The 25,871-nt window shown below is 42.9% G+C and overlaps 1 protein-coding gene across 1 annotated transcript in view; it reads left to right on the top strand.

Moving 5' to 3' along the window:
- The window catches only part of LOC139260320 (serine/threonine-protein kinase 32C), a 455,645-nt gene that overhangs the window by 178,347 nt on the left and 251,427 nt on the right, over positions 1–25,871 (top strand). Inside the window, exon 2 of the mRNA XM_070876794.1 lies at positions 15,300–15,355. Within this exon, the coding sequence (XP_070732895.1) occupies positions 15,300–15,355 (56 nt within the window). The remainder of the gene's footprint in view (positions 1–15,299; positions 15,356–25,871) is intronic.

The following is a 25,871-nucleotide window of genomic DNA, read 5'->3' as shown; positions in this document are numbered from 1 at the left end:
TAGCGGGACATCTAGATAGGAATAGTGCAATCAAGCAGACTCAACATGGATTCATGAAGGGAAAATCATGTTTAACTAATTTACTAGAATTCTTTGAGGATATAATGAGCATGGTGGATAGAGTACCGATGGATGTGGTGTATTTAGATTTCCAAAAGGCATTCGATAAGGTGCCACATAAAAGGTTACTGCAGAAGATAAAGGTACGCGGAGTCAGAGGAAATGTATTAGCATGGATCGAGAATTGGTTGGCGAACAGAGAGCAGAGAGTCGGGATAAATGGGTCCTTTTCGGGTTGAAAATCGGTGGTTAGTGGTGTGCCACAGGGATCGGTGCTGGGACCACAACTGTTTACAATATACATAGATGACCCGGAAAAGGGGAACAGAGTGTAGTGTAACAAAATTTGCAGATGACACAAAGATTAGTGGGAAAGCGCGTTGTGTAGAGGACACAGAGGCTGCAAAGAGATTTAGATAGGTTAAGCGAATGGGCTAAGGTTTGGCAGATGGAATACAATGTCAGAAAATGTGAGGTCATCCACCTTGGGGAAAAAAAACAGTAAAAGGGAATATTATTTGAATGGGGAGAAATTACAACATGCTGTGGTGCAGAGGGACCTGGGGGTCCTTGTGCATGAATCCCAAAACATTAGTTTGCAGGTGCAGCAGGTAATCAGGAAGGCGAATGGAATGTTGGCCTTCATTGCGAGAGGGTTGGAGTACAAAAGCAGGGAGGTCCTGCTGCAACTGTACAGGGTATTGGTGAGGCCGCACCTGGAGTACTGCGTGCAGTTTTGTTCACCTTACTTAAGGAAGGATATACTAGCTTTGGACTGGGTACAGAGACGAATTCACGAGGCTGATTCCGGAGATGAGGGGGTTACCTTATGATGATAGATTGAGTAGACTGGGTCTTTACTCGTTGGAGTTCAGAAGGATGAGGGGTGATCTTATAGAAACATTTAAAATAATGAAAGGGATAGACAAGATAGAGGCAGAGAGGTTGTTTCCACTGGTCGGGGAGACTAGAACTAGGGGGCACAGCCTCAAAATACGGGGGAGCCAATTTAAAACCGAGTTGAGAAGGAATTTCTTCTCCCAGAAGGTTGTGAATCTGTGGAATTCTCTGCCCAAGGAAGCAGTTGAGGCTAGCTCATTGAATGTATTCAAGTCACAGATAGATAGATTTTTAACCAATAAGGGAATTAAGGGTTATGGGGAGCGGGCTGATAAGTGGAGCTGAGTCCACGGCCAGGTCAGCCATGATCTTGTTGAATGGCGGAGCAGGCTTGAGGGGCTAGATAGCCTACTCCTGGTTCTAATTCTTATGTTCTTATGTTCATATGATCAGCCATGATCTTATTGAATGGTGGTGCATGCTCGATAGGCTGAATGGCCTACTCCTGCACCTATTTTCTATGTTTCTAAAAGGGTGCCAAATGAAGCCTACCTATGTCATGCATTTTAGGAGGCAACCCACAGAGTGCTGAGAGACAGCAACAGCATAAGAATTATAATTGAAGTAATATAAAGAGTGCATCAATAAAAATTGTACTCACTCTAATGACCCTCCAACGATCATTAAACTTTTTCCGGCATTGCTTCCCACTCCTGGCCACTGTGCCTGAGGCAGAGACCTCCTCAGCGATTTCCCTCCCGATTCTGTTTAAAAACGGATGGCATGAGTCTCGATCCACCCTTCCTGTGTAATTCCTGCCATCTCTTCTCCACCGCCCCCACAAGAGCTTCGTTAGCCTCTTGTGAAAATCATCTGGCACATTGCCTGCTGTCCTCCTCCATTTTATTATTCATCAAAATCGAATAATAAAATGGCTGACTCAGCCCCGGGTGTACTGCACATGCGCGTAGCTGCACCCTGCATTAGCGTTTGCGATCGGACAGCAGAGCAGAAATGTGGGGGGAAAAATTTGCGCATGCGCAGAACGTTTTTTTTTAGGGCTGGAACTTTCAGCTCTGGCGTACAAATTCTGTGGTGCAACGCTGGAGTTAGCACTAACGCTTATTGTGAACTTTCATTTGGCGAAAGTTGCGCACTCTGGTGCCAATGCTAACCCAGCGCCAAAATTTTGATTTTTGTCGCGATTTGCATTCGGAAACGAGCAAAATCACAAAAAGCCGAAAATCCAGCCCAAACTGTTGCAAAGGAGCAGTTCATTCTTTCCAGTGAAGTACTTGGAAACCCATCTTGGGTTACCACAACGTTAACATGAGATGCACAAGAGATGCAGGTTTCTCAGGGTAAAAGTTTTATTTCTTTCCTATTAGCTGTGTTTCTGTAATATTGCATACCATGAATAGGTAAAGCATAAACATGTTAAGATTGTATTGTGAATGATTGTGTACACATTACATTGAAAAGGACTACTGATACTTGCTATGCCTGCTGACATTCAGCCTATTGTTAACATTGCATGTTTAAATTTTACTTGATTCAAGCATTCAAACAGGAGAAGCGACAAAGATGTGTGTACATTAAATATATACATAAGTTGTGGTGTGCCCAAATTTCTCTCTTTCAGCTATGCTTACTACTGCAGCTGGTTCAGGAATACTTGCATGGCCTTTAAAATTAACCCTCATTTGTGAGGTGTCGCCCTCATTTCTAAAAGATGATCTGCATTTTTCAAAATAAAGTGAACAAAGCTCACTTAGTACTGAGATATATTTTAGAACAAACAGAATAACCAAAAGCTTCCCCAAAGTTAAAACAAATTGGGCTGCATCTCATGTCGTGAGTGTTCATTGTCGTAAAATGTTCTTTGGGTTATAAGGTCTGTATCCCCTCACAATAACAAGTTTTCAAATATTATGATTCCATATCTAAGCTGATAAGACATGGTGAACTACAGTACGAACAGTGTAAGAATTACATGTAGAATATAATGTCACTTTTTTATATGCAGATTTTTTTTGGTGTTCTCTAAATCAAAAAAAAACATTGGTTTTGGTTTATTTTGGTAATGGCATTAGATGACCCAAGAATATATTTAAAACAAATATGACAGGCACTATTTAATTAGTGCTTTTTTCCTGTGCACATTGATGTAAAACTTTACACACTAACCCATGAGTTCATCCTCAGTTTTGAAAATTTCCCGATTTTTTTTTTTTTTTTCCATGCATTGGCAGCTATGTATTTTGTCATTGATGCCTATATGCAAAAGCTAGCAAGCAGCGCTCCCGTAAAGAATTATTTAACCACAGAACCTAAACTTTTATCAATGATAAAACGGCATGGTTGCTGTTACAGTCACGAACTAATGGAGGGCCTTCTAGACATATTAGGGTAGATTATCCAATCAATTACCCACGATAAATAGGTGGAAAGTGCACGCAATTAATTGGAAATGTAGGTGGTGACCTCTTGCAGCAAATATCTGCATATGTTGCGCCTTACTGAATGATCTCATTGGTGTTACCCAAATGCCAGGCCGTTTTTCAGTTACAACATTTGAATGAGACCTTGATGGTGTTATTTAGATGTCCACACAATTGCCTGAAGTGGGCACCCAGTGCTGTGTTGTGCATGGAAGTGTTTTTAAGGAGGCCAATAGGAAACTTATTTTGGGGAGATTTTACTGGATCCATTGTGGCTGGCGCAGCGACACTTGGAAGATTAAGCAGATCTGAGTGCATACCTGTAAACAATTTCTCCCCATTTAATAGGCCTTTTTCTGCACTCTAAACCGCCCTGGTTCTGGGTGTGCTGGCTGGTTTCTAGGCAGGCCAAGCTGCACCTGAGGCACACCATGCTCTCCCTGCAGTTAATGATGCTGGTCTGCTATCACAGCACAGTTCAAAGCAAGGAAAAGGTACAATAACATTATCCGGGGAAACCAGATCAAAGAGAAGAATGATTTCGATTTCAAATAGTATTTCCATAGGATGTAACTCCAGTCAGTACAAAAGGCCTGTGACACAGTACATATCCTAACCAAGTTTTTCGAAGGGCAGCAACCTAATTGATTGTCAGTTTTAGATATGTGTAGCACAGTCAGGCAGGTGGGAAAAGGAGGTGGTGAAACAGGGCAGGCAGCGGCAGATGGAAGATGAGCTGACAGAAGGTTGCAGCATGAGATGGGATGTGAGCCAGGGGTCAATGGGGGAATGTAGGGATGGAGAGGAGGATGTTACACTCTGGTCCAACTAGATCAGCTGTTGAAGCTTTTCGAAATGAAGTTTGTCCTCCTTTGTACTCATGTGGTAAGTGATTTTTTTTTTACCAACTGATAGCTATTCCTGGCTCAGATCTTCTAGAGAAACTGCCACTCCAAGTATGTTGAAGATGCATTGAACAAATGACTGGTTACAAGGTGTATGGTTTTTTTTAACACTTGTTTATCATCCTGGCTTATTGCACACCAGATTTCAAAGTGATGCATAACTTTTTTAGGTTAAAAAAAGGTCCTTGCAGAATCGGGAGCTGATACATGTCCGAGACGTGAGAAAGAAATATAGAAAGAATCGCTACTCGCGATACGGTGGTCTCTACATTGGGGAGACTAAACACAGATTGGGTGACCGCTTTGCGGAGCACCTCTGTTCAATCTACAAGCGTGACTCCGAGCTTCCACTCACCTGTCAATTTAGTTCTCCGCCCCACTCTGACACCTCGGTCTCCTACACTGTTCCACTGAAGCTCAACATAAGCTCAGGGAACAGCACTTCATCTTCATCTTGGGTACTTTGTAACCTGCCGGACTCAACATTGAGTTCAACAATTTCAAATCATAACTTCTGCCCCATTTTTCTCACAGCAGCTGTTGATGTTTCTGCCATTCCCATTTACACCTCTTCTCGACCCATCTTTTGTTCCTTTACCTGTCTCATTACCATCTCCATTTGCCTTGCACCCTCATCCCTTTTGTCATTTAATCTCTCCTGCCTTCCATCCTATCACATCCCTTCCCTTGTTCTTTCCTCCCCTCCTTCCTTTCCCTGCCTCTGCACTTATCTCTAACGTTTTCCAGTTCTGATGAAGGCTCATCGACCTGAAACGTTAACACTGTTTCTCTCCACAGGTGTGGCTTGACCTGCTGAGTATTTCCAGCATATTCTATTTTTATTTGAGAAGGAATTGTGATTGTTGCCAAACAATAATATCTCTCCAGTGCATGGAAGTAAAGGGCAGCAGCTTAAAATGAGATTGGTGCAGAATTGTCAGTTGACAAATAAATGCTATTTGTTATGTGATAGCTGGTGAAACCACAATATTAGTGCAGGTTGACAAGAACTTGCGTCCAATGTTCTTCAGTAGTTGGATACAACATTCATTGCAGGAGCTAAGAAAGGTTTTGTATTCCTATTGAGACTTTCACATCTTCAGGATGTCGCAAAGTGCTCTACTGTAAATTAATTACTGTTTTGCATGCATTCAAATTAGGGGGGGTGGGGCGGGGGCTCGCCTCACAGAAATTGACAAGACCAGCCACCTCTGCTGCCAGCATGGCTGTGCTGTGCTATGGACAAGTGCCCTTCTCACAAAATGGGGCTGTAATATACTAGTGTATTTCATATTATATTTTATATATTATATGCGTTTTAATCTCTATGATACTGCACTTGAATACAGTGGTCCACATGTGTGGAAGCAGCATGCTATAGACAGCAGTAAGCGATCACAAAACCAACGGATCACATCAAAGCTCTGCAGTCGTGAATGGTGGTTGACAATTAAACAACTAATGAGAGGAGGCGGCTCCATTAACACCCCCATCCTCAATCATGGCACAGCCCAGCACGCAAGTGCAAAAGACAAGGCTGCAGCATTTGCAACCATCTTCAGCCAGAATGGCCGTGTGGATGACTATCGCGGCCTCCTCCTGAGGTCTGCACCATCACAGAAGCCAGTCTTTAGCCAATTTGATTCACTCCTTGTGATATCAAGAAAGGGCTGAGTGCACCGAAAACAGCAAAGGCTGTGGGTCCCGACAGCATCCCGGCTGTCGTGCATTACAGCCTTGGTCCAAACATAGACAAAAGAGCTGAATTCCAGAGGTGAGGTGAGAGTGACTGTCCTTGAGATCAAGGCAGCATTTGACCAAGTGTGGCATTAAGGAGCCCCAGTAAAACTGAAGGCAATGGGAATCAAGAGGAAAACTCCACTGGCTGGATTCAATACCTAGCACAGAAGAAGATGGTAGTGGTTGTTGGAGGTTAATCATCTCAGCCACAGTGTTCAGTTTCATTCGCAACTCCTCAGATAATGAAGCAGTCAGTGGCTACATGCAACATTCAAGCTTGGTCTGATAAGTGACAACTAACGTTCATGCCACACAAGTGCCAGGCAATGACTATCTCCAACAAGAGAAAGTCTAATCACCATCTCTCACCAGATCCCTTGCCATCAACATCCTGAGATGTGGTGGTGGGGGTCACCATTGACCAGAAACTTAACAGGAGCAGCCACAGAAATACTGTGGCTATAAGAGCAGGTCCAAGGCTGGGTATTCTGTGGCGAGTGTCTCACCTCTTGACTCCCCAAAGTCTTTCCACCATCTGCAAGGCACAAATCAGGAGGGTGACTTAATAATCTCCACTTGCCTGGATGAGTGCAGCTCCAAAAACACTCCAGAAGCATGACGCCATCCACAACAAAGCAGTCCGCTTGATTGGCACCCCATCCACCACCTTCAACATTCACTCCCTCCACCACCGGCGCACCATGGCTGCAGTGTGTACCATCTACAAAATACACTGCAGCAACTCGCCAAGACTTCTTCAACAGCACCTCCCAAACCCGCGACCTTTACCACCTATAAGCAGGCGCATGGAACATAATCAGCTCCAAGGTCCCCTCCAAGTCACACACCATTCTGACTTCGAAATATATTGCTGTTCCTTCATCATCCCTGGGTCAAAATCGTGAAACTCCCTACCTAACAGCACTGTGGGAGTAGCTTCAGCATATAGAATCATAGAAATTTACAGCACGGAAGGAGGCCATTTCGGCCCATCGTGTCCATGCTGTGATATGGATTGCATCAGATAAAGATAGCAGTTCACCACCTCCTCTTGAGGGCAATTAGGGGTGGGCAAAAAATGCTGGCCTTGCCAGCAACGCCCACATCCCATGAACTAATAAATAAAGCATTGTGCTGCCTATAAGCTATAAAAAGTTTAACATTATGTTAGGAACTAATCAGGCGAACAAAAGCAAGGCAAACTATTCTTTACTATTAGGATGACTTTTAGTTTCTGGCCATCACAAAAACTGCTTTGAGACTTTCTTGAAATGGCGGCAAATGGAAGGCATGCGAACCAAATTTATCAGCTCAGCAAATTAACTGGGTGGCAAGGTTTGTTGTGCAGATTACTAGATTCAGACCATTTCAAAGTCAAAAAATTCTTGAAGTAAACTTGAAGCAAGATTACTTTTCCAAAGTGCTTCAAATAATTTTTTGGCCACATTGATTTTGCCTACAGGGTAACTGAACAAGGTGAGGTTATTAGACTTGGTAATTGCCATTAACCATGCCCAAAGCACAGCACTTTTATTTTATTGGGATGTCACATGGTATGAAAGACAATGGCCTGGATGTTGCAGGGCCGATTACGGCATTCACACAGCTTCGTAAGCCCTCAAAGGTCCCGCATGCACTGCACATGCGTTAAACCCTGGAACTTGGGATCTGTCGAGGTTCACCTCGACAGATCATCTCCATTGTGCCCCAAAAACTGCCCAGTAAATGCCCACAAAACCCTTGCACCCGGTAAAAGCAGGCGGAGGACCTGTTTTTAACCAGCATAAGGGTTAAAATAAAGGTTAAATTCAAATTTGAAAAATGATTAAAACATACAAATATGTTTTAAATAACTTTGTAAACTTTGGCTTCGATTAAAATGTTTAAAATTATTTTACAAAAATTAAATTTTTATTTTAAATACTTAATTAAAGGGAACTTTTAATTACTTTTGGACATGGGAATATTATTTATTGGGCAATTTCTCATAAGCTTATGGGGATTCCGTTCGTAAATGGAATCCCATGTGCTTGTGAGGAATCCACCTTTCTGAATGGTTGACCTGGCCCACATGATCCCAGGGACGCTTCCGAACCACCTGCATCCCTGGGATCCGTGGGCCTTTATGCAGGCCTACGCCTGCATTCCCGGGAGTAGCAGACAGGTTTGTATTGTTTTCAGGTCGGAGGCATACTCTGGAAATTCGCCTCCAACCGCAAATATGGTTGAGCAACTGGTGGGAGGACATTGACCAGTTGAAAATTTATGCAGATGCTGTAAGGAACATGGTATGTGGACATAGTGCACGATAGTAATTATATCATGATCCTGGATTGCTGGTTGAGTTAATATAGACAACACACAAAATAATTGGATTTCGCCCGGGCTTTAACAGTGCAACATAAGAAAATATAGCGTGAGTTAAAGCTACTTGGTCAATCAATATTGTTGCTTTCAAGAATGTATACATTGCACTTAAATGAAGCCCACTCATGTATTTAGTCAGATGGAAACATTTATAACCGCAGGTAAAACCTCTGTTATAATGATGCTCTGTGAAAATTCCTAGTCCAGTAACCGCAGTGAACAGAAGCCTAGCATTAGAGTTGAGACTATTCAACCTTGAACAGTTTCATTTCGTAGAATACAGAAAGTCATCTATCAAAATGGAATTGTTTCTACCTAAAATTATACTTGGATCATTCAATCCCTTTTTTCATACCAGATATTCATTTAACTCTGTGAATATGCACAGAGGACCCAGAACGGATATTGACTTATCTCCACTATTTGCTGCTCCCAGATGCAGCTTGTTCTATTTATCATAACATTCTGCTTCCCATTGCTAGTTATCAACAGCTTGCTCTTTTTTTCTTCAGACTCTGAGCTGCTTCTTGCGCACTTGTTGTTAGTGATATCGCTGTTAATAGGCATTAACAACAAAATGTAGAGATTAACAGTGAAGAACACAATAGTTAGAACTCTGGGGCGGGGTGGAGTGGGGGTGGGGGGTGCGGCAGAAAATCCTGAAAAGGCCGAACAGGTCACTCAGCATCTGAAAGCATTTTAAGTTCGAATTACGTATTCCTCCTGAAACGTTAACCTCTCTGACATGTTGTCTATTTTCAGCAAATTCTGTTCTTTGAATTGTTTTTAATGGTTTGAAACCTGAGGATCTTGTTTAGTCATGTATAGCTTCTGCTGCAAAACTATCTACCTGCCAGTAACTTAGAATGAAATGAATTTATCAAAGCAATATCTGACTGCATCACCCATACAATTGCAATACTTACACTTTTTAAAAAAAAAACAATCATTTTTTGTAAATTGTTTAGTCTTCTAATAGTAAAATGGTATTGAATATTACACTTTACTGGCTACAATATATGAAAATTACTCCACTCATGACAGGATATGTTGCTCAGAATACTTTTAACGGGCTCAATTTCCCTCAGCGATTTGCGCTGTTTTTTTTTACCTAAATTTAAAAATCCAAATTTCCTCAAAGATTGTGCGTGTGGAAATGTATTTTTATCTCAGCTGATACCATACGGTATCTGTGTGCCCTTTGCAATATATATATCAAAATGGAGTCCTGGTCCTTCCAGAACTTTCTGCATAAAATCAGTCAGCTTGCATAAACAGCTAAACCTGGTTTGAGATGGCTGATGGCCATCAGACAGCTAGGAGACAAGTCATGCTGAGACAAGTACCACCCCCCATGGTGCTCTCCTATTGTCTACACGACACCAGTTCCATGCCACCCCACCCTTTTCTTTGTACTCAAACCACCAGCCACTATCTCTTGTAGAGACCTCATCCATTTGATGCAAACAGATAAACTGACTAGGAAACGGAACAATCCTGACGCAATGCAAGACAGGTAATAGCTCATTACCACACTCTCATGGAGTAATGGCCGGCTGGCCAACTAATAACCCTGACAAAAGGAAATATCTGGAAACCATGTCAGGACAAGGATATAGTAATTAACTCTCTATCTGTATTCACTGACTGCGAGACAGAGCCAATACACAGGGAGAGGCCATAACTTGGGTTTTACTGTATAAATATCTTGTGAAACTGTACCATTTCGGAAGTGTTCACTTAGCCCTTGACTGAGTGTGACCTGCCCCTTGCTAGCAAGTAAATTAAAGAAACTTCTGCCGGAGCTGTAAGTGTCGGAGTCATTCTTTTCGGAGGTCGAGATTTCGACATGCGCCAGCTTAACTCAATTAGTTACCATTTTTTTAGGTTTTTTTTTGCGTCACGGGGCGTAACCTGATGTCTGCGCCAGTTTTTCACAATTATGCAAGTTTGGCCAACTTACAACTCTCCGACGACGACGTATGTGATCACTCCCAAAAAACCTTCTGGGCACTTAAGAAAAACCAGCTCACATCAAAAACTCTGCACAGAAAGACGTCATTGTTTTTGTGCGAATTTTTGGAGGGAGTTCAGAACATATAAATATGCATCATCAAGCTTAAATTTTTCCAACTGAAAACGCAGAAAATGGAAGTTTCCTGCAATTCTTTACGTTTTGGATTTTTTTTTTTGTAAAGTGCCACGCCACCACTGAACGTCTCCAAACCGTGGTCGGAATGTCGGCAGGCAGAATCGGTCCCTTGCCCACCCACAGGCTCGGCTCGGCTTGAAAAGAGGCCTGGGGGGGTGTGGAAGCCGAACTGAAGGGATGAGAACCTTTACGCTATGCATTAAAAAAAGCCCGGGGGACTGGGGGTGGGGTGGAAGCTGAACTGAAGGCATGAGAAGCCTTACACTATGCCAGCAGCATCAAATGAAGCCTGGGGGGTGGTGAGGGGAGGGTGTGGAAGTTGAACTGAAGGGATGAGAACCCTTACAAATGCACCTCTATACAGCAAGCAGCATCAAATGATCCCAGGGGGTGGGGTGTTTCTCAATCTAAGCAAGCCCATTGCGCATGCTCAGACCTGGGTGGGTCCATACTAGGACGTCAAACTTGGGGAGAGTGACAACAAAGAAGTGACGAGCTTGTCCTGCCTGCCATTTTGAGCTTCGTGCAAAGGTACAATTTAATCCTGGGGGCAATACTGACCATGCCATATCTCGTGCAAGCCTTCTGCATAATGGTGCTACATAGGAGAGAATTGATTGACGTCATCGCACGAGGAACCTCAGAGAGCTCGTAGAGTGCAGGGCAGGAGGCCTTACCCATGTCGGGTATATCGAGACAGGTGTTCATACCTGCACCTGAGTGATGCAGACTGTGTCAGAAGGCTCCGTTTCTGCAAAGAAGTTGTAACTGAGATCTGTGAGTCAGTAAAAGCAGACCTGCAACCTAGAAGCGTCGGGAGGACGGCTTTGTCAGTTGAAGTGAAGGTTACAGCTGCACTTTCATTCTATGCATCTGGATTGTTCCAGGCCACAACTGGGGATATGTGCGCCATTTCTCAACATGCAATACATCTGCATTTGGCAGGTGACTGCTGCACTATATGCCTGGAGGAATTACTATATAAAGTTCCCCATGACCGCCCAGGCAATGTGTGAAAGGGCTGTGGGCTTCTCCAGGATTGCTGGCTTCCCAAAGGTACAGGGCTGCATTGATTGTACCCACATCACCTTGTGAGCACCTTTGGAGGATTCTGAGATGTACAGGAACAAAGGCTTCCACTCCATTGATGTGCAGCTCGTGTGTGACTGTATGCATCGCATCATGTCAGTTGATGCAAGATACCCTGGGAGCTCCCATGATGCGTTCATCCTACGCGAGGGCGCTGTATCTGCCATGTTTCAGCAGCAGCCAGAAGGGCAGAGCTGGCTATTGAGAGACAAAGGGTAATGCCTCGCCATCTAGCTCATGACGCCCCTATGTATAACCCGGACGGAAGCTGACCGGGAATACATGATGTTACACATTGCAATGCACAGCATAATAGAGAGGACCATTGGCATCTTGAAACAGCAACTCCCCTGAGATTGTCTGTTCACTGTTGTGTGCTGCATGCTGCATAACTTAGCCATCATGAGGCAGCAGCAGCTGGTAGTAAAAGACCCACCTCAGGTGAGAGTGGCTGATGATGAGAAGGAAGGTGCAGATGAAGAGGAGGAGGAGGATGACGAGAATGAGGAAGTCATGCAACTACCTGAACCCGGAGCACAATGGCGGAGGAGGGCGGGCCATTGTGCCCCTTTAACGATTGCTGGAGCCTTGCGCAGCAGCTCATCCATGAAACGCTTTGCTGCCTGAAGGCTCAGCAGCAACTATTCCAAATGGACCATGTTTACTGTTTGGACCTGTTTCATAATGTTGTGTTGTGTTAATGAAACAAATAATGGAAATGATTCAGTTGTAATTTAAAATACATTTTATTCAAAAGTTTAACAATCATTTGTTTGGACTTAACTTTAATAAAAATATTCTTGTATCAAACTTTAAAGTTTTCAGTTAAGATCGCTGACAGACTCGAAGATCACTTAAAAACTGACTCCAAGATCACTTAAAAAAACTTAAGGGTCACTTACAAAATTTTAAATTTATAAATTTACATAACTTACAAAAAACTTTTAATTTGAGAACAGTTACAACAGTAACAATAATAATAACAGCAGCAAAGAAAGGCTGCACCCATTTTTCTTCCACCTTATTCTAAGATTGCCTGCTGCGCTTGGTCTTGTTGACTCCACCCCTGCCCGCAGGCGGTGGAGCGTGTTTCTCAGGTTGGTTTGAAGCTTATTCTTTTGAACATCTCGGGTAATGCGCATTTCTTGATGGGGTGGGGGCAGCCGATAATGTGGAAGGCCTAGCTTGGGCCTCATCAGAAGCTGGTCTGGGGATTAGAGTGGGAGTGGCAGTTAATTCTGTCAATGGGCGCGGGGTCTGGACGTGTTCCCTTATTGCGGTAGCTAACTCTGACATTCCCTCCCTCATGTTCACTGACAGCGCATCAGCTACCTGAGACATTCCCTCTCTCATGTTCCCGGATAGTGTTCCCATTTCTCGAGAGAGTGATGTTACTTCTCCCGACAATCCCGATACCTCATTACCCACCCGACTGATAGTGTCCAGGAGTGATCGGGTAAGGTCAATGCTCTCCGCACTCATTACCATCATCTGAATCACATCTGTTTGATCCTGCACCTCAGGGGAGCGCTGTCGAGCTCTCCTTCCCCTCCTCACCCTGGGTGTGACACGCTGAATCCCACTGGAACCAGCAGCCTCGGATTGTGGGAAACCATGGAATGTCCCAGCAACACTTGTACCACTCAGGAAAGGGGCTGGCACCTCAATAGGCAGCATCTGCACCTCCTCCAAAAGTGAGTATAACAGTGGGGGCTTCATCCATCCCCTACTGCTCTCCCTCACCCCCATGCTCTTGGTCTGGAAGGTGGCATTGGAAGATGTTCTCCTCTTCAGGCTCGTCCACATCTGAATCATCTTCTGTATCGTCAGGGTTGGCTTCAAGTTCTGCAAAATATAACAGAACAAACAAATGGTTAGCAGCAGAGGAGGGGCAGGGTGGGTGGCATGAGTAGGCTCACACAGCACAGGCAGCAGGCTCATTTGAAGGACCACAATGAATGATAGCACATTGCATCAACCGAAGCGTAGCTGATGGAGACATCTCCATGAACCGAAGCATGGCTAGCCCACGCAGTACTTAACATTTAGCAAAGCCAGACTGTCGAATTAGCAGGGCTTACCCTCTCCCTCAAGTGTGGGCCCAGCTTGTGCAGTGGTGGTTGCTTTTCTCCAGACAAGACCCATCAAAGCAGCGACCTTCTCTTCCAAGGGTGTCGGTGGCTGCAGATTTGCCGGGCCCCCTCCTGTTCAAGTTCTGTCCCATTTGTGTGCCACCTTCCTCTGCAAAGATGAAAAAATAACTCTTTAGGGAGGGTGTTTTTCTGCTGGGTGGTACATATACAGCTTGTCACATTTAAAATTGCAATTCCATTGAATAAATGAAAATATTACTTACACTTAACTACTTGACCAAGGTCCTGCCACTTCTTTTTGCACTGGCCTCAGAACTCTGGGCGGTCACCATTGCACAGTAATCTTCTGCAAGTTGGTTCCAGCATGCGTTCATTTATTTTGGCGAAACTTTTGTATGACCTCTGCTGGTGTCCAGATCGTGCCATCTGGCCTCAATTACAGTAACTAGTGCCTCCACTTCATCCTGTAAGAAATTCTTGATACTTGAGCCGCGTTGCATCTTGTATTGCAGCTCTGATTTTTCCAATGAGAATTAAAGTTCTCACACACAACTGGCTCTTTAAAAATGGCCTAATGCAGTCCTGGAGCTGTATTCGATATGCGCGCCCATAGTAATCACGTCAAAAGCAGGTGGTTCATTTTTTCGGTGCACACATTAGGCTCCGCCCCCTGAAACTACAGGGCAGGCTGCATGGCGCCAATTTCCAAAAATAGAATGGGGAAAATTGCTACTTAGTTTTTTGGCGTAGTTGGGGCCAGAAAAAAACGAGCGTAACTCTGGCCAAAGAAAGGCATTGGGTAAAATTGAGCCCAACATCTCTGACAAAATCTTGATATTTTCTTAATGTTTTAGTACTGATCATCACCATACCAATCACAACTTGTAGAATAGTTTTCCCACTTGATTGTTAAAATAATGTTTTGGTAATCCAGTCGCAGAACATGACCAAGTGTGAGATTTACTTAGATTTGTGCATTGAAGAGTAACAGATGAAATCCTCAGAAGTGCCCTGAATAGGATACACGTTCAAAAGGCTAAAACTATTCTTTCATCCAATTTTAGTAACTCTGTCTAATCGTAATCAACATTGGGTTAAGTTTGATTGCCTTAAAATCGTCATTTAAGTTTCACTTATTTTCTATTGTACCACAACAGTATTATAACATCTCTAAAATCCCTTGGACTGCTTCATCTCATGGAAACAACCTCAGTCTCATGTTTCCTGTGGTTGTCATCTAATTATTTTATTGAATAAATGATGCCAGCGAACACAATGCACATGTTCAGGAAATGTAAAATGAGGTGGTTGAAGAAACTAATACCATCAATCTATCTGTTACAGTAAATACTAATTCTACCGAATACTGAGTGCCTCACTGGCACCAGCTCAACATGCAGATATAAAGGTCATGGAATATTGATAATACAGCTAATTAGGGCACACATGATATGGTTGGAAAATATATATGTGGAAATATATAAATTTCTCATTCCAACTGTCTCCAGTGGCACAGATCTGCATTTAAGGAAATCTGTATCTAGTTGATCAAGCATGATAATAAATACTGTATGACTGTTAACACTCAAATGTTTTATCTCTTCTTTTGCAGTGAATTTTGACCATTTTCAAATACTACGTGCCATTGGAAAAGGGAGCTTTGGGAAGGTATTTATGCTGCAAGCTACATGTTTGTTTAATTATGTATATGTCATAATTTTAAGCAACAGTTTCTAATTGTAAGATTGGTTGTGTTGATAAGTGTGATGAATATTGAGCACTCTTCAGATTTGAATGTACAGGAAATTATGCACGGTATATATTGATGTTAAAACTGGCAGACAGCCATCGGAGAGGAAGAAGAAACTGTACCAGGTTGCTAGTGCTTATGATTATTTTATCCTATCAAACATGAGACATTAATTCCCCAGACATGATGTAGCAAAAATCTATATTCAGAAATGTTTCAGTATTTAACAGACTGCACTTTAGAGTACGGGAAGTGAAAAAGTTCAAAGACAAATACATTCCAGTTAATGAGAAGATTCAATTTAATTCAATTTAGACCATGATTGCTGTATGAAAGGTATGGTTCTTACATGGACTGCAGCATTTCCATTGCAAGGTTGGTAGGAATAAAAACTCTCAACTAGTTCAGCAGTGAGAGTCTTATTTATGCATAGTTAACTAAGTATACTTTTTACGATTAGGATTTTGAGAAATAGATGGTGTAGCTGCTGCAATTACTTGAAGATGGTTCACATATCTCCTGCTGTACTACCATACACTGCACCTAATCCCAAAGAATTGAACAGACTTTCAGTTTTCAAGTTTTCTGTTGGGGATGGGTTATGACTTCAATCTTTGCTTTCAAGGCACTATTACTGTTAGTAAAAATAGATATAAACATATTGAATGATGTTTGTTGCAAGAAAATGACTGGGTAAATTCAACAACAGGGGTGCCATTCATTGGATATTCTATGAGACAGCGGTGGAAAAATAAGCCACAAAAAAAATTTGCATTTATATAGCGCCTTTCGCAATCTCAGGACATTCTAAAGCACTATACAGCCAATTAAGTACTTTTGAAATGTAGTCACTTTTGTAGTGTACGAAAGCACTGATTTAGGTCACAGAAAAAAGGTAGGGAAGTTCATTATGAATAAAAAATTCTATTAAATTTCTTTCACGTTCAGATAATTAATTTTGTATGGCAAGGTCTCTAGTCGAATATGTGAAGTATTTAAATTTATGTAAATTTTGTCTGCCATTTTCATTCTCCTCACTGTGGCTAGTTGTAAACCATTTACATAGCATTAGATATGCAAACATAGAGGGTATTGATTTTCTGAAGATTGGGTCATATTTAACGAAATGATGCCGTGCCATATAAAGGAAAGAACCCCAATGGAGTATAAAGTAGGTATTCCACTTTTTCTTCAGTGTTCATTCTGTTTAGATACTGTATAATGAGAAGTATAATTTTAATAGATTTTTAAGAGTTTACATTCACACATGTACATTATGAATCCATTTTGCTGAGTGTTTGTGGGAGGAGTACATTGACACATTAGATTTCTTGGCATGGTTATGCCCACAAGCAGAACAATGAGATTTGGTGGCAGTGGGAATCTTGCTTGCCAGTTGCTATATTGGTTACTGTTACTATCTTTGCCTTTCTCCTGATAAGTTGCTGGTCTGTACTGTCCTCAAGAGGTAGTTTGGGGGGGTGAGGAAGGGTGAATCGTGCCAAGTGTTAAATTTTATTTGAAAGACGATTGTTACAATTATGGAGAATATTCTGGTAAAGCTATTATGCCCTGTGACCCAATTCTTGATGTGAGTGACAAACACCTTCCAATTCTCCAAATGGGATTGAGCCCTGTCTTAGCCCAAATACTGTTTTGTTTTGCTCATTCCTTCAACAGTAGGTTAATAGTTGGCTAGTATGAGTGTTTACTTCCATGATTCAGTGTAAACACAAAAAGTAAAATATTTGTGTCACTGCCTTGATTCAAGAGAGCCTTAAAGAAACGAGGAGGTCTGTACTGATGGGATTTCAAAAGAATGCCTCTTACAGCACTTCCAGCTCTGAGACAAAAGGGTGAAGTGTTCCCGACTCCTTCATAGTCAGAGCAGGGGAACTGCTTCACTAAATAACTTAAGCCTGAACACATGCACAATCCTTGGAAGAACATATTGGGTCTTATTCACCTGTGTGGTAGGCACTTTCTAGGATGTAATGACAGTTACAAAAAAACAGGCAGTGGGGGAAGAGATGAGGAGAATTTTTTTTACACAGCAAGTTGTTATAATTTAGAATGCACATTTTTAAAATTTGTTTCAGGACGTGGGCGTCGCTGACAAGACCAGCATTTATTGCCCATCTTGAATTGCCCGTGAGGTGGTGGTGGTGAGCCACTTTCTTGAACTGCTGCAGTCCTTATAGTGAAAGTACTTGCAATAGTGCTGTTAGCGAGGGTGTTCCAAGATTTTGACCCAGCGATTTTGGCAATATATTTCCAAGTCAGGATGGTGTGCAACTTGGAGAGGATCTTGCAGGTGATGGTGCTTCCATGCATCTACTGCCCTTGTCCTCCTAGGTGGTAGAGGTCGCGGGTTTAGGAGATGCTGCCGAAGAAACCTTGGCAAGTTTCTGTAGTGCAGTTTGTAGATGGTACAAACTGCAACCATGGTACGTCGGTGATGGAGAGAGTGAATGTTTAAGGTGGTGGATGGGCTGCCAATCAAGCAGGCTGCTTTGTCCTGGATGGTGTCGAGCTTCTTGAGTGCTGTTGGAGCTGCACTCATCCAGGCAAGTGGAGAGAATTCTATCACACTCCTGACTTCTGCCTTGTAGATGGTGGAAAGGCTTTGAGGAGCCAGGAGGTGCGCCATTTGCCTCAGAATGTCCAGCCTCTAACCCGCTCTTGTTGCCACAGTATTTATGTTCATCCAAGACACAGCAATCTACTTGATTGGAACACCTTCCACTGAACTCAATATCCACCCCTCCACCACTGGTGCACTCTGGCTACAGTTTGTACAATCTATGGGGAGCACTGCAGCAACCCGTCAAGCACCTCACAACCACATGACTTTTGTCAAAGTGAAGAGCAACAATTTCATGGGAACACCATGACTTGCAAGTTTCCCGCCAAGTCATACACCATCCTGACTTGAATATGTATTGCCATTCTTTCATTGCTGTTGGGTCAGTTTGCTAGAATTTCATCTTGACACCATTGTAATAACACCAACAGCACAAAACCTGCATTGGGTTCAAAGAGAAGATACAGCACCATCTTTTCAGGGAGCATAAGAGCATAGAACATAATAAACATAGGAATTAGGAGCAGGAGTAGACCATTCGGCCCCTCGAACCTGATCCCATTCAAGAAGTTCATGGCTGATCTTCTACCTCAACTCTGCTTTCCTGCACTAGCCCCATATTCCTTGATTGCTTTAATATTCAAAAATCTATTGATCTGTCTTGAATATATTTAAATACTTAACCTCCACAGCATTCCGGGGTAGAGAATTCCAAAGATTCGTCACCCGCTGAGTGAAGAAATTTCTCCTCATCTCAGTCGTAAATGACCGACCCCTTATTCTGAGACTATGATCCCTGGTTCTGGACTCCCCAGCCAGGGGAAACTAGAGATCAATACTAAATGAGGTCTTGACAGCATTGCCCACATCCCGAGAACAAATTATAAAAATGTACTAATGTGATTGAATTGTTAAACAGGCTAAAAACTTTCTTCCTAATGTAGTACAATTTTCACAGCGCAGTGGATTAATAGAAGCACTTCAGTAGGGTCAGCTAAATAATTGCCTGATCAGGGGAATCATTTTAACAAAATTTCAATCTATTTTTATCATTAAATAAATCAATTAATTCAATATTCAATATTTTTCATCTATTCTGTTAATGTTCACCTTATTGAGAACATTAGACACAGGCAGCAACCAGCAATGAATTTTATGTGGCAAAGTACATTTATTCTCACTTGCTTGCCAAAGTTAAATGCTTTTCTTCTGATGAAGACAGAGATGGATTTATGTTTGCTGCCATTTAGGCAACGGTACTCAATTATTTCATTAGAAGTGCCAAGTTGTTAATTTAAATATCTCCTTGGAGAATGCATACATAAAACCTTTCTATAACACAGTGAAAGACAGAAGAATTATTACAAGTGACCAAAATGGAAAAACATCCACATTTCATGTAACACAAGATTGCGTGGACCATAAGGCATGCATTCAAGTCCAATCAGTCATCATGTTCGAAGTGATGAGATGAGTTGTATTGTGGTTTAATGTTTCATTGATTTCAAAATGGACACGTTTATTTGTAATGTCAAAATGGCCAACTTGCTCCACCCTTTGTTTCTGATTGGTCCCCTTGGAGGATAAGCCACACCCTGAAGTTCCACAGGCATGTGTCACAGGAACCACCCATCCCAAAGTCTCACTGGTTTTGCAAATATAACTCGATTCACTTTGACTTCCTGAAGCGACAGAGGACAGAGCCCTCAGAAGTCATCAAGGGCCAGCCAAAGTACTGTACCCCAGTCCAAGTACATCCCTCCCCCAGTCGTAGTGCCTTACCCCAGTCCAAGTGTTTGCCTCCCCCAGCCAAAGTCCTGCACCCCAGCGGAAGTGCATGCCTGCTCCAGCCGAAGTGCCTTGCCCCAGTCCAAATGTATGCCTCCCTCAGCCGAAGTGCCTTACCCCAACGCAAGTGCATCCTCACCTCTTTCCCCTGTCCCGCCCCCCCATAGATGTACGGATTGTTAACAGGTTTATTGGCTATCAAGTGAATAGTGACAGTGTCAGGTTGGCACAACCCCACACCAGCACCATAAAGCATCCCTGCAATACACAAGCCATTCTTTTCAGACTCTTCACCATTGCAGGGTGTACTGTTATGCAGGCGTGGGAGTATAAAGGGTGGTGACAGTCGGGAGGAGTGCAGTATCGCGAGAGCGGAGCGGGCGTGGGAGTATAAAGGGCGGCAACAGACGGGAGGAGTGCAGTATCGCGAGAGCGGAGCGGGCGTGGGAGTATAAAGGGCGGCGACAGTCGGGAGGAGTGCAGTATCGCGAGAGCGGAGCGGGCGTGGGAGTATAAAGGGCGGCAACAGACGGGAGGAGTCCAGTATCGCGAGAGCGGAGCGGGCGTGGGAGTATAAAGGGCGGCCACCAGCTGCAGTAGGGACAGAAAGTTTTAAAAAAATCGAAACGGAAGTGTGACATCACAGCCAAGCAGCTAAGTAATTGGCTGATGGATTGGTGAGTATTTTTTCTTTTCTTCAAGAAACCTTTAGCATTGTTGTAGGTTAGGAACTGCAATTAAATATGTGATCTTTATTATCTGAGGCGAACCAGTTAATTAAATTTGCTGTTTGCTGAGTAACAGTTGGTTGTGTTTTGCTAAGGTTTAGAACTTCAAGATTCTACTTGATAGTTGCGCGTGTAACTAGAGGGATGACAGGGCAACTCAGTCCTGTGGATTGCACATCCTGTGGCATGTGGGAAATCCTGGATGCTTCATGCAGCCGGGACGACCATGTGTGCGGGAGGTGTCTCCAGCTGCACCAACTCGAGCTCCGTGTTTTGGAGCTTGAGCAGCGGCTGGTGTCACCGTGGTGCATCCGCGCGACTGAGAGCAACATGGATAGCATATTTCTGTGATATATTCACAGAGCACAGCACGCATAGCTTCCTAACATGGCAGGCAGCTCTCTCAGAAGGCTCCGGAACAGCCTGGGTCTGTTTATTATTAACTCTGCAGTTGCAGTACACAATACGTCCACATCCACAGTGTGGAGCTACAAACATTACAAGCTTACAGACATTACACTTCTCCCTCCTTAATGAAGAAGTTATTATAACAAACATCATACATAATTCATTTTTATACGTAACAAAGGATATAGACTTTTTTTTCCCAAATTTACAAATTTAACTTTACCACTTGTTTTCTGTTTCGAAGAGGATACCTTCGCTCTCGAGCAGAACCTTCCAAACATGGTGTCGATTTCACACTCATTCGAGGCTCATCCTGAGGAATGTTTTCTTCCATGGAATTTCCTTGATTTTCATTTGAACTCAATCTAACTTCAGGCTCTTTGTTTTCCTGACTTGGACTCGGGACTTAAATTCTGATTTTCTCTTGGATTTGTTTCCAGTACATTGGATTTAGGATTTGCTACTGGTGTATCAAAACTATCTGATGAGTCAGAAATAATTGAATCATTCCCACCTTCAACTCCTTCCATGTCTGCAAGTAAAATATGATTAATATGAACAAACCTAACCTGTCCATTATCAAACATCTTGACCAAATATGTGCGAGGACCACATATCTTCACCACTCTTCCGAGTAACCACTTTAACCATTTATGGTAATGGTTCTTCACTCTCACCTTCTGGTTTAATTTCACAATTCTCTCTTTTACTCTATCTTTATCATGATTCTCTTTCTGTCTTAATTTGACTATACCAAATTTGGTTTTAACAATGAGAATCTGGTTTGTGGCTGTTTTACCAGTAGTTGTATGAGGAGTATTTCGATATGTAATCAAAAAATTAACCAATTTGTGATCCAATGATAACTCTTGTTTCCTTGGATTTGGATCTAACATTTGTTTTATGAGGGCACGTTTTACAATTTGTACAGTGCGCTCTGCTGCACCATTCGAAGCAGGATGGTATGGTGGAACCTTGATATGTTTCACACCATTTTTGCTCGTGAATTGTGCAAATTCTTCTGAACGAAATTGTAGTCCATTATCCGAAACAATTTCTTCAGGGAGGCCAAATGAAGAAAATAATCTTCGTAAAATGTCCAATGTTTTACTTGTTATTTTCCACATTGGTAACACCTCAACCCACTTCGAATGGCTATCAATCACAATGAACAATTGTTGTCCTTCTAACTCAGCAAAATCAATATGTAGCCTTTGCCACACCCTGGGAGGCCATTTCCATGGCTATAATGGTACTGATGTTGGTTACTTGCTTACCGATTGACATGTCATACACTGACTTACGATGTATTCTATATCTTTATCAAGACCTGGCCACCATAAATAACTGCGTGCAAAACTCTTGGTCAAGCACATTCCCAGGTGCAAGTGATGGAGGTCTCCTAATAATTTGGACCTGAATTTATTTGCTATAACCATTCTTGCACCCGACATGATGCAATCTTTATCGACTGATGATTCATTTCTTCGAATGAAGAATGGATGAATATCTTTGTCTGTTACATGGTTTGGCCTTCCACTTGCAATATAATCATAAACCTTTGACATCACTGGGTCACGTTTGGTTGCTCTACCAATCTCTTCAGCTGTGACTGGCAGTTCATCAATGAAAAATATAACACTTCTTCCCTATCGGGTGTAATTTGTGAAGGGGCAGGCAATCTAGACATTGCATCAGCATTACTGTGATCAGCTGATCGTCTGTATTCAATATCATATGTATATGCTGACAAAATCAAAGCCCATCTCTGCATTCGGGCTGCAGCTAATGTTGGAACTGGGGACTTTGGATGGAGGATTGCTGTTAGGGGCTTATGGTCCGTAACGATGGTAAACTTACGACCATACAAGTATTTGGGAAACTTCTTGACCCCAAAACTTAATGCCAAAACTTCCCTTTCAATTTGCGCATAATTACTCTCTCTGGCACTGAGAGTGCGTGAAGCAAAAGCAATTGGTCTCTCCTCCCCACTACTTAATGCATGAGAGATTACTGCCCCAACTCCATATGGAGAGGCATCACATGCTAGCTTAATCTTCTTAGATATGTCATAGTGAACTAACATGATGCTCTCTACCAATTTGCTTTTACACTCTTTGAATGCTGTTTCGCATTCTTTTGATCACTTCCAATGGACCTATTTTTACAAAAGTTCATTCAGTGGATGTAATACTGTAGCCAAATTTGGTAGGAACTTCCCATAATAGTTCAAAAGACCCAAGAATGAACGAAGTTCAGTGACATTCGTGGAAGTGGGTGCATTTCTGATTGCATCCAGTTTTTCCTTGGTCGGATGTAAACCATCTTTGTCTACTCTGTACCCTAAGTACTCCACTGAGTTTTTAAATAATTCACACTTATGAGCAGACACTCGTGCTTTGTGCTTCTCTAGCCGTTTAAGGACTTCATTCAATGTTATTATGAATTTGCCTATTTGGTGCTGAAATTAGCATGTCATCCAAATAACATACTACCCCTTCAATACCTTGCAAAATCTGGTTCATCACCTCTTGGAATATGGCAGGGGCAGAAGACACTCCAAACAGTAGTCTATTAAATTGATAGGCCTAGATGAGTATTTATAGTCAAACATGACTTGGACGCCTCATCTAGTTCAAGCTGTAAATAGGCATACGTAAGATCCAGTTTTGAGAAGTTCTGACCACCTTGTCTTGTATATTCGGCAATGTATTGGGGACATTACCCTCTAGAACCTGGTTTGCGGTTACTTTATAACCACACAATCTTACCTTACCATCAGACTTAGGTACAACAAACAATGGGTGCAGCCCAATTGCATCGATCTATCTTACAAATAATGTTCTGAGTCTCTAGTCTTTTGAGTTCTTGCTCAACTTTCTCCTTGAGTACATATGGTACGAAACGTGGCTTGTAGTAAACTGATCTAGCGTCCTTCTGTACCCTGACACTTGCCTTGAAGCCTTGGATCGGACTGCCCGTTTCTCAGAACACCATCGGATACTTCTTGATAACATCCTCCATTGATGAAAATCTCGTTTCCACACGGAAAATCTCACTCCAATCCAGCTTCATTGAGCTCAACTAATTTCTTCCTTGTAATGCAGGCTTGTCTCCTTTCACCACTATTTTGAGGCACGTTCTGAAATTGATCTTTATATTTCACCGGTACGGTGATATGACCTACCACAGGAATTTTCTCTCCCGAGTAGCCTCGCAGCTCTGTCTTGGATTTCTCCAGTTGGAAATCACGCAAATTGTCTAGGTATAGTGACTCAGGTACTACACTCACGGATGCACCCGTGTCGATTTGCATTGGTATCTTGAATCCCGCAACATCTATGAGGATTTTGATGCTTTCCCAATCGCTGTCCGTTAACCTCGTGCTCCTGATGACGTGTAACTCGAACATCTCCTCATCCTGTTGTTGTTCTTCCATGCTATGTAGCCTCTTTGGATTACTACTCAAAGCTTTGAACGCTGGTTTACCCTTCAGTCTGCATGCCTTCGCAAGATGCCTAGTCTTTCTGCAGAAGAAACACTCTGCCTTCACATATGGACAACTTTGAGCAATGTGTTGTCCCAAGCACCTATAGCATGACTTCGACGCTCTGTTAGAATTTCCAGTTTCTGAGACTTTGGGCCCACACTGTCTTTTACTTTGAACCTGCAGGTGATTTGTCTTGGTTGACTGACAACCGTAATTATTATTTAATTCTCGGGAATATTGTTCGGCCATGCCCATCGACCTCGCTGTCTGACGAGCAAACTCAAAAGTCAAGTCATCCATCGTCAATAATGTTCCCGGTCGTGTGCATATTCACCAAAATGTCCCATTACACCTGCGGGTGCTGCAATTTTCATCTCTAGCTGTTTGCACCGTGCGCTGCATTTTACCTCGGATTTTTGTAGCATTTTCCAAAGACAGAAACTTCCAAAGTCTCTATCGGCTGGCTGAATCCTTCAACAAAATTTAAGCTATAAATCATCCGAAAAATCCCATCTCATCGTCAAATGTGAAATATTCGCAGAGCACAGCACACACAGCTCTGTTGGAAGCCTTCGGAACTGCCTGGTTCTGTTTATTATTAACTCTGCAGTTGCAGTACACAATACGTCCACATCCACAGTGTGGAGCTACAAACATTACAAGCTTAGACATTACAATTTCTAGAGGCGGTCACCCCACAGTTTAAGAGTATGCAGGCAGAGAGGGGGTGGGTGACCGTCGGACAGAAGAGGAGGACTAGGCAGGTAGTGCAGGAGTCCCCTGAGTCCACCTCGCTCTCCAACCGCTACTCTGATCTGAGTACCGGTGGGGCGATGGTGGCTCTGGGGAGTGCAGCCACAGCCAAGTCCATGGCATCACGGGTGGCTCAGCTGAACATGGGGTGAGGAAGAAGAATGGAGGAGCTATAGTGGTAGGGGATTCGATACTCCGGTGAGCAGACGGATGGTATGTTGCCTCCCTGGTGCCAGGGTCAAGGATGTCACTGAGCTGCTGCAGGGCATTCTGGGGGAGAAGATGAACAGCCAGAGGTCGTGGTCCACATCCGTACCAATGACCTAGGTAGGAAGAGGGATGAGGTCCTGCTGGCAGAGTTTAGGGAGCTAGGAGAGAGATTTAAAAAGCAGGACTTCAAAGGTAGTAATCTCCAGATTACTCCCAGTGCCACAAGCTAGTGAGTACAGAAATAAAATAGAGCAGATGAATACGTGGCTGGAGAGATGATGCAGGCGGGAAGAGCTTTAATTTTCTGAGGCATTGGGACCGCTTCTGGGAGAGGTGGGACCTGTACAAGCCGGGCGGGTTGCACCTCAACAGAGCCGGGACCAATATCCTTGTGGAGTGAGTTTGCTAGTGCTGTTGGGGAGGGTTTAAACTATCTCGGCAGGGGGATGGAAAACTGAAAATAGATTCAGTAG

This window comes from Pristiophorus japonicus, chromosome 3 (assembly GCF_044704955.1).
Source record: "Pristiophorus japonicus isolate sPriJap1 chromosome 3, sPriJap1.hap1, whole genome shotgun sequence".
Classification (NCBI taxonomy): Eukaryota; Metazoa; Chordata; class Chondrichthyes; family Pristiophoridae; genus Pristiophorus; species Pristiophorus japonicus.
This window is presented reverse-complemented; position numbering and strand designations above follow the sequence as displayed.